Here is a 13,376-nt window from a genome sequence, read left to right on the forward strand (position 1 = left end):
TGGGTTTTTTTCAGTTCAATCCACCTACTGTGAATAGACAGTGCTCCTGTCCTGAGCTGTGTGACGGAACTGACGGCGAACGGCCTGGAGAAGAGAGAAGCTCCGTTCAGCCGCCGCCACTTGACCTTGGGCTCTGGGTAGCCCTGCACGTAGCATGGCAGGGTGAGGTTGGAGCCAAGATCTGCAGACTCATCGCTGGGCTCCTGTGTGAAAACTGGGGGAGCTGGGGAGAAAAACCACAGCAAGTGAATTGTGGTTGCAACACAATATTCGCATTCTCTTGCACCACCGATGACCTGAATTTATGCCTCGTTATGTGTAATTATTCTTCTAACATTCCCAACTCTAGCAACACCTTACAGGAGCAGCCTTGCATGCTCTGCACTGGGGAGACAGAAATGGGCTAAACATCTCCAGAAAATGAGACTAGAGCCACTCCCATGAGATGGCCCTGCATGCTCATAGAATCACACAGCCATCAAGGTTGGAGGAGACATCTCAGATCAAGTCCAACCATTAACCTCTCACTGCTGGAACCCCTAGACCAAGAGTCTAAGATGAAGTTGACTAAGCTGAAGTCCAAATGGGACAGTTTAGTCAACACTAGCAAAAAGATGTTCCTAGCACATACAGAGCTCTACACGTATTTGTGATTCAGGTTCAGAGAACCAGGCACCAGTCACCGAAACACTGAAATTGGAGTGTTTCCCATCCAAGTTTCAATTTACTTACAGCCAACATCTAGAGTTATCTTGCCAGAAGCTCTCCCTGCATCGTTGGCAGCCACACAGGTATAGTCACCAGCATCCAGGTCTTGTGTTTCCTGGATCTTCAGAAGGCCCCGATGAGTATCAATAATGAGAAATGCTGATGCCCTCAACTCTAAGTCACCTAAGTCGAGATACAAAAAGGCAACTGAAGTATAACAGTATTTCTCCTTTCTTTCACCAACGCAGTGCCCAAGTTTGAGATAGTTCACAGCATGGCTGCAAGCACTCAGCAGGGGAATGCTCTGATTCCCACTCAGCTGAGAGGGAAAAAAATCATTACTACATTGGATACATTCCTTTTTGCTTATTGGTTTCACAAGGGAAACACAAACCCAAGCAGCTTTGGGCAGAGATCAGCAGTAGAACAGTGTGCCAGGCTGTATTTCTCCTTCCCAAAGCAGAGACTACATGTGGCAGCCACTTGTCTGCCAGCTCTGTGCCAAGCCAAGAGCTCCACAGACCCTGAAAACAACTCTGCTGCCTCCCAGACCCAGCAGGAGCCACAGTACTGACGTGTAACATTCAGAACTGGCCCACGTGTGCTCTCTGGGATGAGCACAGACTCCTGCCTTAAATGCCAACCATCCAGTCACTGCAGCGAGGGCAGAAGAAGCTTCCTTTGAGGGAAGACCACAGGGTGTTTTGTGCTTCCCTCAGCAATGGAAAACTGAACTGCATGAGCTCTCTGTTGGCTAACCAGACTACTGGTTTTCCAGAAAACCAACAGGCAGGTGGATTATACAGTCATGTGCAGGAGTCAGGTGCTTATCCTGAGAGCAAATGTTCAGTCTAGAGCCCTCAAGCAATGAGATTCTGACTCCCATTTAACTCTAGAAAAACTTCTGCAATTCTGATATCAAATATCCCACCTCACTACAAAGAAATTGCATGTATAAAATCCCTAGGTTGTACTTAAGAAGGGAAGAGGCTCAGCTTTTTATTTTTATTATTAATTATACTACAGCATGTTAACTCACTGTCTCTAAACAGGAGCAAGGATTTATGCCCTAAAGGTCAGTGCCATATCTTCTAGACTTAAGAGAATTTCACAGATCCACCACTGGTTGAATACAACATAAAGCTCCTGAGAAAAATGAAGTCACCTCAAGTGATTGTCCTAAATGTTGCTGCTCATGTCAATAAACCAAACACCGAGTAAGGAGCACACCTTTAAACCATTTCACTTGAGGGGGTGGGATGCCAGTTGTTTTACACTCCATAACTGTTGTGTCTCCAAGACCAACCAGAATTTCACTCTGAACTACAGTCAGTGTTGGGCCCTCTAAAAAGGAAAGAGAGACAAAAAATGAGGTCCTTGTCCAAAGCAAATAAACCATGAAAGACTCTGATTTTCTCTTGTTACATGGAAGAATATTTGCATTAAGAGTCAAACAGGCTCAGAAGTCATATAAGGTGACAGATAAACACTAGGAAACACAGAAAAGCTAAGTCTGGTCTAGAGCACCTGAATCGTATGTAGAATGTACAGGGAGTGTAAGGAAAGAATCAGGAAAGTTTCGCTATGTAAAAGCATCAAGAGTCACTCTCTCCTTCAGACTGATGTTGGTCATCAAAAACTTCAGCACTTTACCATTAATCTATTAACAGAGTGTTTAGATACAGAAACACAATTCCTTTTCCCAACACCTACTCAGGCTTCTGAACCTACCCCACAGAAATACCCAATTTTAGGGTTTTTTTTAACCTTGGAAACAACACAAGAAGAAACACCGAGCCCCAAATATCACCTAACAATACCACACAGGTTTGAAGAGAAAACAGAAGGGACATGTGTGAGCTGTTCAACATCATCTTCTGCTGAAATTTCTACCAGTATGTCCTGCACAGTGCCACCAATGTTAGCAGCTCCTTCCTGATGTTTTAGCTTGCTTTTTTTCATGTCTCTACGTTGTTTCTTCCACTTACCGATGTAGGTGAGGGTGGATGTCTGTTTCTCTGTCCCAGCTGAGTTACTGGCCAAGCAGCCATAAATTCCTGCATCTTTGGGAATTGCCTTTCTTATGGTTAAGGTGCCTTCAGGGGCCAATCTATACCTGGGGACACACAGGGACCAAGCAAAACAAGCAAAAAGAGCAATGGTTATATCCATACTCCAACCTGCCACAGCAGCACGACCAGCTGGGTTATAAATGGGTATTTCTGGGTTTTTTCTCATGATATAAGTATATAAAGTACTAATATTGCTGTTTATCTAGCAGAGAACAGCACTACATTTTGTGAGAAGTATTTATATTGATCTTGTTAAATAAACCTTCTGAAGAAGAGAACTAAAGTATTTCTCCTTCAGAGATGAACCAACTGCAGTTAGATACAATAGCAAAGCTTGAAGTGCAGTTTCCAAAATTCACAGGCTCCTGTGGAAAAGGTAGTCTGAATATTTTGGCATTATTCCAACCTTCTTTCCCACATAGGAAATAAGAGGAGAGAAAGCTACAACCCCTACCTGTTTGAACCAATGATGAACATGTCATTGTGTGTCCACACAACTCTTGGCTTGGGATAACCTGTTGCAGAACACCTGATGGACACTTCAGAGCCTTCCGTGAAAGTCTGATTCTTAGGTGAAATGACAAGCCTAGGTGGCTCTAGCAAAATAAATTAAAAGCAGCGATTAAAAACATCACTTACAGCTTACAATAACCACCTTACTCCCATTTTCAAGCAGGTCCATAGAGAGAAAATAATCCAAGGTCAGTGGGTCAGAGCCCACGATCACAGCACAGACCTCAGAGCTTTTTCCAGTGCCTAAAGAGGCTCCAAGAGAGCTACAAAGGGACTTTGGACTGGTAGAAAGTGAGATAGGAAGTCATTAAGTGATTTGCAAATGCTCAAACATCAAATTAAAAGCATAAAGAAGAACAGCAGATCTCTCTCCACTATTGCACAACACCCAAACATGAGCACATACTTTGAGTTAGTCAGAGCACTAAACACCAAAGAAGCATCAATACTCCTTGGAATTTAACTCATTCCATGACCTCCCAGACCACTCAGAGCACTACATCTCCACTGCACAGGTCTGAAACGAGATCTTCACCAACCTGTGCTCCATTCTAGTGTGGAACAATTAGTGACTGGGTATTGTGTGTTCTCCTCAGCACAGAACATCGAACTGGGGGGACAAAGTCAACTCCCACTGGAGCCTCCAGTCTGTATTTGCACAGCTGCTGGCACAAAAGTGAGATGAATATTCCCTTTCAGGAACAGCAGCATCAAACCAAGAGTTTTCAAACCCCAGGTTTACTGCAGCATGGAAAGCAGATGCTGAGTTATTTTTAGAGCCACCAGCATTTGTCCTCTGCCTTAACTCTCACCCCAGAAAGAAAATGGGGATGAAAGCAGTGTTTATTCTCTTATGATCCAAAATTCAGAGATCTACCTGGAGCTGTTCCAACAATAATAAAGGCCTTCAACATGAATTAATTTGACATCATGAATTACTTGCAACTACACAAAGCCCAAACCCAACTCCATCAATTAACAAGACTTCAAATTTCCCTCTTCAGCATGTTAATGACAAGCCCATAAAGCTTTTGCTCTTACATCTAGCCACCCTGGACTCTTTGCTGCCAAACAGAAATTGCTCTTTTGCAAACTGCTTTAGGCCCTAACAAGCACTACGAGTTGTACATGACAATCACACACTAAGTACCTCGGGAAATCTGACGGAAATCATTTTGGCCAAGCAAATTAAAATGATGACAAATAACTGTGCATGCAAACCCTTCAGATACCACTCAGCTCCTGCATGGGAAAGGTTGGCAGTAATTATTTTTCCCAAGCAAAGAGAGGCAGTCACTGCTGCACAAAGCTGAATTCAGCTGCAGCTCGGTGCTTCCTGCATATTTATTCTGTTCTAAGCATCTATCATCAGAAATCAAAGAAAACACAACTCAGACTCTCAGCTAAGCCCAAACTGCCCAAGAGGGTTATCTCAGACATGTTTGAAAGCTGTTAGCACCACCCATACCAGCCAAAATGTAATTCCCAACTATTTGATATAATCTTCCTACATATATAAGTGACTTGAAATTCAATATTCTGCTGTGGTAGCAGTAAAACTTCTTTAGCTCTACTAGAAAAAAAAAAAGAACTGCCAGAAGCAATTTGGTGATTGTGTTAGAGCTCACAGCTGGCCTGCAGACATCAGGGAGGGAAATCTGAATCCCAGGGAGAGATGAACGAGGGAGAGGGGCTCTTCTCTTGCTGCCTTTGACATGCTTGAATGAGAGTCTTGACAGGAAAAATCCTGTAGGATTAAAAACTAAGTTTTCCAACATATGGGGTTGAGGTTTTTGCATGGCTTTCTTTTTTAGCCTTGGTAAAAATTCAAGTTAGTTTCTAACTAACTTAGATTTCTCTAAGTTTTAACTCTGCTGCATCCATCTAGAGCTAACAGATCAATGAAGAAACACTTCATTCTGCTGTGTTTTGTCCTAGGACAATTGATTGCACACCTACTTACTGCACCTTGGTAACCAATATGCTCTTCCTGTAAAAATTACATCCCATTAGTAAGGGTTACAATTCCACTTTTGCTCTTTCTCTGTTTTGGAGCACTTTAAGTCAAGCAATTCCATTCAATTTCAGGTTTTTTTACCATCATTTCATTACTTTTCCATCAGCTAACAAAGTACTAGATTTAGAGCAGCAAAGTTAATTAATACTCTGCATGGAGCATGATCCAGAAGCATCTGCCAGCAGAAATCCTGTTGGAATCACCTACAAGTGGACACAAAAGTTCTCCTTCTAAAAGACTTGGAGTTCTGCATCTTCTCAGCCCAAGACAGGCAGCTAGGAACCACAGAATCCCAGAATCAATTAGGGTAAAAGGGACCACAATGGTTCAACCTTCCTACTCCAGCAGGGCCACAGCTCCTCTGGGCAACCTGTTCCAATACAAACCCTGAGAGCGCAAGGCGGACACGCAGCTCCTCGTTACCTTGCACGGTGAGGAAGACTGAGGCCGTGGTGGATCCACCCTCGTTAGCAGCGATGCAGTCGTACCTTCCAGCATCTGTCAGCCTGACAGCCTTCACCTCCAGAGACAGGTTACTCATCACCCTCACCCGCAGCCGGCCCCCCCACCCTGGCGTCCCGCCCCTGCCGCTGCCACGTCAGGTTGTAGCGCACCGAGCTCAGGGCCAGGCAGGTCAGGATGGCTCCTTCCCCAGGCACGACTGTGACATTGTTGGGAACCTCAATCACAGGAGGAGGCTCTGCACAAAGAGAGCAGGATGAACAACCAAACTGTAAGGGAGAGATGGGGGAAGCTCTGCTGCATTTGTGGTTTCTTCAAAGAATCAACCAGGTTGGAAGAGACCTCCAAGATCATCAAGTCCAACCCTCCCGTGGTCACTAGCCCATGGCACTAAGTGCCACATCCAGTCTCAGCTTGAAAACCTCCAGGGATGGGGAATCCACCACCTCCCTGGGCAGCACATTCCAATGCCTGAGCACTCTCTCCAGAAAAACTCTCTGCCTAATCCCCAACCTAACCCTCCCCTGGCAGAGCTTGAGTCTGTGCCCTCTTGTCCTGCTGCTGTTGCCTGGGAGCAGAGACCAACCCCCACCTGACTCCAACCTCCTGTCAGGGAGTTGTAGAGGGAGGTAATAAACACAGACAGACTAGAATCCCCATCTCCTGACTGTCAGACTGGTGTGGCACATCATCTTTTGGACTACACCAGCCTCTTTGCACCACAGTGCACACACACAGCCAACCCCAGCCAAACTCCCAGCTGAACTCCCAGTGCTCCTTTACTGGCCCTTCAGTTAAGGTGCCTGCACAAGCTAATGATCCATTTGACAACTGAAAGATTTGAAGTCAAACTCAAGTGCTTGCTTTCTCTGAGAGTAGAAAATGTTGACACAGCTCCAATACCTTTCACACAGCAGTTGCCAAAATGGGTTACCTGTGATAGGCTGTCAGCTGGGCAAACGAAGGACACTTGAAAAGATTGTTTGCTGTGCTTAAAGAAGAAATTTCAACCAGTTTTCTTGCAAATATTTGTACATAAGGATTTCAAAGCATCTCCCTCACATTAAACCTCTGCAGGGCTCCAAACAGAACAAATTGCTCATGTTTACACAGTGAGTCAGTCCCAGGCATTCCCTCAGTGCTCTGTAAACCAGGGGATTTTTCCCCTCCTTACTCTTGACTTTCTAGTGCTACCAACATCTGTGATTCTCTCTCAGGTTTCTCTTTGAGGAGGAGGATGGTTGAGCTGTGGGGGGTGTCTCTCCTGCCACGGCTGCAGGGAGAGGATACAGGGAATGGCCACAAGCTGAGACAGGGAGAGTCAGAGGAGATGTTAGGAAAAATTTCTTCCCTATTAGGGTGTTCAGGCACTGGAATATTGCCCAGGGAGGTGGTGGAGTCACCATTCCTGGAGGTGTTTGAGAGGCATCTGGATCTGGCACTGGAGGATACAGTTTAGGGATTCCAGCAGTGACAGGTTAATGGTTGGACTTGATGATCTTAGAGATCTCTTCTAACCTTGATGGTTCTATGATTCTAACTTCCAGACTAAGAATCTTTATGCTCACAATTTCTTATCCTCCAAAACATGGTCAGAAAGAGGCACATGGGGATGTCCTATCTACTTGAATGATTTTTGTAGCCAAAATACAAAATGGTGCTTTAGAGTAGGACTTGGACAAGCACTGATGCTCCTGTTCTATTCTGCTTCGTGTGACTACAACCATGCTCCTCTCCTCAAATCTCCCACTTGGTCCAAGAGGGCTGTTTAACTACAAACTTGCATGGAATCAGGAATCATCACACTGGTTTCCTTGGTTTCTCTCATACTGCAGTAAGAGGAACATCTTTGCCTGGAAAAAGGGAAGGTGAAGGGTTAGAGAGCCACACTCTCCAACTACTGAGAGTTGTTTTAGGGAATACACAGAGTCTTCTCAGGGCACAGGAGACTGAAACAAACAAACAAAAAAGAAAAGATGAGAGTCTGTGGCCATAACATGCAGCAGGGGAAATTCTGACTAGACATGCAAAATATTTTCCTAGTGGGGGTAGTTAAGTGCTGAAGGCTGCCCATGGAGCTTGTGAAATCTCTATCCTTGGGGACATTCAAAGTTTGATTGGACAAGTTCCTGAAAAAACCAATCAAGCTTGGAAGTTAATTCTGCTTTAAGCTGTGACTTGGACAAGGTGACTTCCAAAGGTCTCTACCTCTAGAACTGTTTTGTGATTCTCTGACGAATAATCCAGGTTACCTAACCTGAAGTAACTACTACAGGAGATAAAAGACAGGATTACTTTGATTTCAAGCCATTACATGAAACCCTGAGTGGAAAATGTTGTTCTGGGCTCTACCATCCCCAATGTTGCATGAAATGAACTGACTCAGCTCCAGTGTTTTCCCAACTCCAGAGCAACAGCTCACACTGCTGTATGGCCCATGTCTGATCAGCACCAACACAAGGCTCTATATAGGATGGAACTTTGTTACAAACCAGAAATTACCCCCTTGCCTCTGATTGTATTGCAACTGTGAAAAATTCAGTGACAAAAGGGACAGGGTTTTCATCCACCCACCCACAGGCATAAAATCAGCTTTTCTTCTAATCCTTCCTGCAAGTCACCTTCCTGCAGAAGACTTCTCCTGCCTGCTGACACAGCTCATCACCATCCTGGGTTTGTGTTTCCTCCATCTGTGCTTGGGTAGCATCTTGGTTTGTAGCTGCTTAAGCTAAATTGCTCTGACAGAGTAAAAGGACTAACTTTATTCGGTACTAATCAATGGGGTACAATCATTTAGTGTCTGAAGTCTGAGCAGGTCATTAACTCCTGTAAGGAAGATACACCATGATTCCTAACCTTTTAGCAACTAGATACCACTGTTGACTCATAATTATCTTTGTGATTAGGCTGAATTTTAGAATTATTATGGTTGGAAAACGGCTCCAAGATCAAGTCCAACCTTTGACCTAACACCACCATGGCCACTGAACCATATTGTGAAGTGCCACATCAATGAGGCCAAATTGTTCCTCATTGAATTTGACTTACTTCACCCTTGTTATTCACTTTGAATCCCTCAGAATGATGTCCTGGTACCCACCTGAGACATCCAGAAAGGTCTGTGCTCGCCCCGTCCCGGCGCTGCTGCTCGCCATGCACTCATAAAAGCCTTCGTCAGCCAAGGAGACCTGGGCAATCTCCCAGCTCATACTGGATGACTCTCTGGAGGAAGAAAAGGGCATAGTCACTAAATCCCTGGAGGAACAAGGGGCACACTAGCTTGGTTTTCCCACTATAGAGACAGGAGATTTTCATAATCATCAGGAAAAACAGACTCTGATGAACCGGAGTGGATCTAACTGTATGGATTTCATTTAAAGAAATCAAGGAATATTTGGAATTGGAAGGACCCACAAGGATCATCGAGTCCAACTCCTGGTCCCAGCAATCACACCCTGTGCTGAGAGCATTGGCCAAACACTCCTGGAGCTCTGTCAGCCTTGGGGCTGTGACACTGCCCTGGGAGCTGTTCAGTGCCCAAACACCTCTGGGGGAAGAACCTTGTCCTGATCTCCAACCTAACCCTCCCCTGACACAACTTCAGACCAGATGATGACATAGATGAGCAAACCAGTGGTTCTGCAGTGTCCCAGTGCTCCTCATCACTTGTTGCCATGGCACATAAACAAAACTGATAAGCACCAAAATATCCACAACAGTTTTGGCAAGTCATTGCCACGTTACAGGAAAACACTAAATCAGTGACCCCTTTGTTTGTGTGAATAGATTGATTTATCAGCCCTTAAAGGACACAGAAGGAACAAGAGACTTGGAATGTGTGTGGAAGTTCAATGCTGCAGCACTATGAGGCAGACAATCCAACTCCACCACACATGGAAACAGTGTATGGTGACCTTAAATGCCTTCCTACTTTTTCCCTCTTATTTCAGATTTACTCCAGATAACCTAATATATCATACATCAAATCTGTGACATTTCACAGCACAATGCTGGCAAATGGACATGGCAGCAACTGCCAACACTAAAGAATAAGGTAGCACTTCTTCCAAATGAAAAGTGAGAAACTCCTCTTTTCCATGGAAAACATGTTAAAAGTGAAGTTAGGCAATCCTATTCCTCTTCCCTCCTGACTTGTGCTATACATCTGATGTCAAACACGGAAGCCTTGAGAACAGAAGGGAAATGTGTCCAGAATGGAACAGCTTGGCAAGACAAAGATGTCTGGGGGTCTGTTAAAACACACTCAAAACAACACAGGCAGCAATGAGTAACACACACCTCGGGGCATTTGCTCCACTAACAAGCAGGAACTGCACACAACTCTCACAACATGTGCTACAGGATAACTCAGCACCTTTCAGCATTAAGGGATCATTTACCCACATCATCTACTGCATATGCAATTTGCTGTTTGAGCTGCTTATCTGGTCAGTCTGCAACAGGAAGATACTCCTGTAGTCAGGTTGCTATGAAGGACTTCACTACCAGCAAAATGCAGACAGGCCAAGCTGAATTGGATCCTATTTCAGTGAGATCAACACTACTTGGCTTGAGATATATTTTGTTAAATTAACTTAGAGGGTCTGTTCATTCATCTGCTCTGTGACAGGAAAACAAAGAATGCAGCCCAATCAGAGAGGTGCTGGATGTGTGAAAAACAAGGAGAAGTGTGTGGTTTGATAACTGAGGAATGGAAAACATTACAGGCTGCTTAAGTATGTGCTGGGGTTGACTCCATGTAGATGGCACCTCATTAAACACAAAACCACACCAAAGCTGCAGCATTTCACACTGCCAGCAGTGGGCAAGGGAGCTGCACAATGTGTTTGTTCTGGTAGTCCTGTACCTGCTATGGAATGCTAGAACTTACTCTTCAGTCTTCTCCTGAGGTGCTTCACAAGACATTGCTGACACTGTTTGCTAGCACACACCTCCCTTCTGTTTCCAACAACCAGAATCACAAGGGATTAGTGAGCATTTTAACAAATTTCTGATATTTTCAATTATTCTCATCTCATTCTATAGATAAAGAGTATGCAGTCCTTTTTCTACACAGAAACCTGAAGAGCTTTCACGTACCTTCAGGATAAATTTTCCTATTTCAAAAGAGGAAAATTATCCAGGGTTGGTCACTGGACATAATTCTAGTGCACTCACAAAAGGCATTAAAAATAAAACAAACTAATGTGTGTTACACATTCATCTGTATCTCAATGTGGGGCAGAGTGAGGGGTGTGTTTCACAAACAGAAGTAATTACCAATCTATTTGGCACAGCTTTTAAAAATACAAATTAAAATCATTCACCTTCTAGACTTTTAGAGCCAGTTTATCAGTCCCACACTTGAGGGAGATTTTGGCCAGAACCATATAATCCCATCACCTGCACAGAGTGTAAACCCTCCCCTGTGTATCATATATAGATATAGATCTAAATGTGATAAATATTTCCATAAAATACAGCCTCCCTAAGGGATAGCACCAGGAATAACAGAAGAGAAGTCATAGGATATAAGCAAAAATAACAAGGAAATAAAACAGTATCAAGGAAAAAGGGTCACTACTTACTTGAAGAACTGATCCACTCCTAGTTTTACCCCATTTTTAGTAAAACGCTGAGTAAAAGGTATCAGGCTTTCCACATGGCAAGGAACAGAGCCTGGCTGCAAATAATAGCCTGGAGTCTTGATGGGCATTGTCACTTTTGGAGCATCTGAAAAAAAAAACATCCCCCAAAGAGTATATTAACAGCTACCTACATATCACCTGTCTTTTGCATAAAGTCATGGAGGTTGGAGGAGACCTCCAAGATCAAATCCAAGCATTAACCTGTCACTGCTGGAATCCCTAACCAGATCCCTCAGTGCCACATCAGACACCTCTGAAACACCTCCAGGGATGGTGACTGCACCACCTCCCTGGGCAATATCCCAGTGCTGAACACCACAACAGGCAAAACATTTCTCCTCACACCCAATCTGACTCTGCCCTGGCTCAGCTCAAGGCCATTCCCTCTATCCTCTCCCTGCACCTTCTATTACAAGGAAATTCAATTTCTGATCAAGTTATATTTAGCAGATAACAATATTAATTTGTCCATCACAACCTGGAGACAGAACTTAGGAAGGAAACAACACAGAAAGTCCTTGCATAAGTCATAAAAACATACGAGATATCGATTTTAACTGATTCAGATATGACAAATATATATTCAGTTCAAGTTAAAAATCTCTTACCAGGAGTAATGCTGGAAAATGAAACACTTGAAACTCTCTGGAAGAGATAATCATCCTTGTCATAGCCTGTTATTTTAACAAAAAAAGCTTCATCTGGTGGAATGAAGTGAGAAATATTCCACAGTCCATAGGGTTTTCTGTCGGGATAGTATTTCACAGGCAAGGTCTTCAGAAGTTCCCCTGTAATACTCAGAAGCTCCAGTTGGTCTACCCTAGCAGGAAGCAGGATCCCCGTGGTATTCAGCAGCACGAAGGTAGGAATCCCTGGAAAAACAGAAACACACTATTTTAAGTGCTAAAAAAAGTAAATAATGAAAACATGGAAGGTTAAAGTCCATCTGTCTGGCTCACCTCCCCATGAATGCAGCATTCAGCCCCAGCCCCTGCCCACACTAAGTAGGCAAAGGCTAAATTAGATGAAGCTGTGCTCATTAGCTGTCAGGAGACACAGCTGGGTTAGGCTTAACTGCCCAATTTCCAACAGGTGTTCCTGAAATAACAGCTGCTTTATCAACCCCTCACCATGCTCCAGGCAACACAGGCTTTTTCTGCAGCCCCAGAAGGAACACAAACAGTGCTGCAACTTGGAGGCATTTCACAGCTAAAAATATCTGGATTCAAAAAACCCAACAAGTCAGTGCAATAAAATAATACGATATGATAAAACAGGAATGTTGGCTGCTCTCACAAAGATCCCCAAGAACCAACCAACAGTACCCCAGAGTTAGCACAAAGCTATCACAGAGTTCTGCTCGATTTGTGGGACCCAGAATGTCCTTGGCTTGGGCCAGCACGGGGACAAACCTTGCACAGGTCTGCTGGATGTTTTTTTGAAGTCCAGCGTTGGCTTCCTGGAGAACCCAGCGCGGAAGTCAATGGTGCTGAGCCCTGTGATCCGGACGGAGTGTCTTCCACTGCTCGAGGTCTGGAAAACAACAGAGACCAAGGAACTGCAAAGTCTCTGAGCCATCCACTGAGATCAGTGGATAGACTTCAGCTTTCCTTAAAAACGGGACAGAAAGGAGGCTCAGGCCAAAAGCCATGGAGGAAAAACACCTTCAAATAAAGCTTTGCTTCTGGATATTTGGGCCTACCATTGTGGTGTCAGCAAAGAGAGCCAGTTTTGTCTTGGAAGTAAATCAGACACACATGATCAACAACTACTTGCCACATGCCAATGGCTGTAATGAGAGATGGTCTGGAAGTTAAGATCTGACCGTTACAAAGTCTACTACAAAATGGTAAAGGAAAAAGAAAGTCAAAAGAAAAATCAGTGTCAAATTTTTGCTGATAATAGGGATAAACAATTTACTTAGAATCATAGAATCACCAAGGTTGGAGGAGACCT

At 44.1% G+C, this 13,376-nt stretch overlaps 1 protein-coding gene across 1 annotated transcript in view; it reads right to left on the bottom strand.

The window, feature by feature from the left end:
• LOC103809987 (hemicentin-1-like) overlaps positions 1-13,376 on the bottom strand; it is a gene marked incomplete at both ends in the record, with an annotated part of 78,531 nt that overhangs the window by 53,659 nt on the left and 11,496 nt on the right. Inside the window, 11 exon segments of the mRNA XM_009082867.1 lie at positions 29-223; positions 733-891; positions 1,939-2,052; positions 2,697-2,824; positions 3,235-3,376; positions 5,734-5,866; positions 5,868-6,010; positions 8,873-8,994; positions 11,361-11,505; positions 12,029-12,292; positions 12,833-12,953. Coding sequence (XP_009081115.1) covers positions 29-223; positions 733-891; positions 1,939-2,052; positions 2,697-2,824; positions 3,235-3,376; positions 5,734-5,866; positions 5,868-6,010; positions 8,873-8,994; positions 11,361-11,505; positions 12,029-12,292; positions 12,833-12,953 — 1,666 coding nt within the window.

The sequence above is a fragment of the Acanthisitta chloris genome, unplaced genomic scaffold (assembly GCF_000695815.1).
Source record: "Acanthisitta chloris isolate BGI_N310 unplaced genomic scaffold, ASM69581v1 scaffold18500, whole genome shotgun sequence".
In the NCBI taxonomy this organism is placed as follows: Eukaryota; Metazoa; Chordata; class Aves; order Passeriformes; family Acanthisittidae; genus Acanthisitta; species Acanthisitta chloris.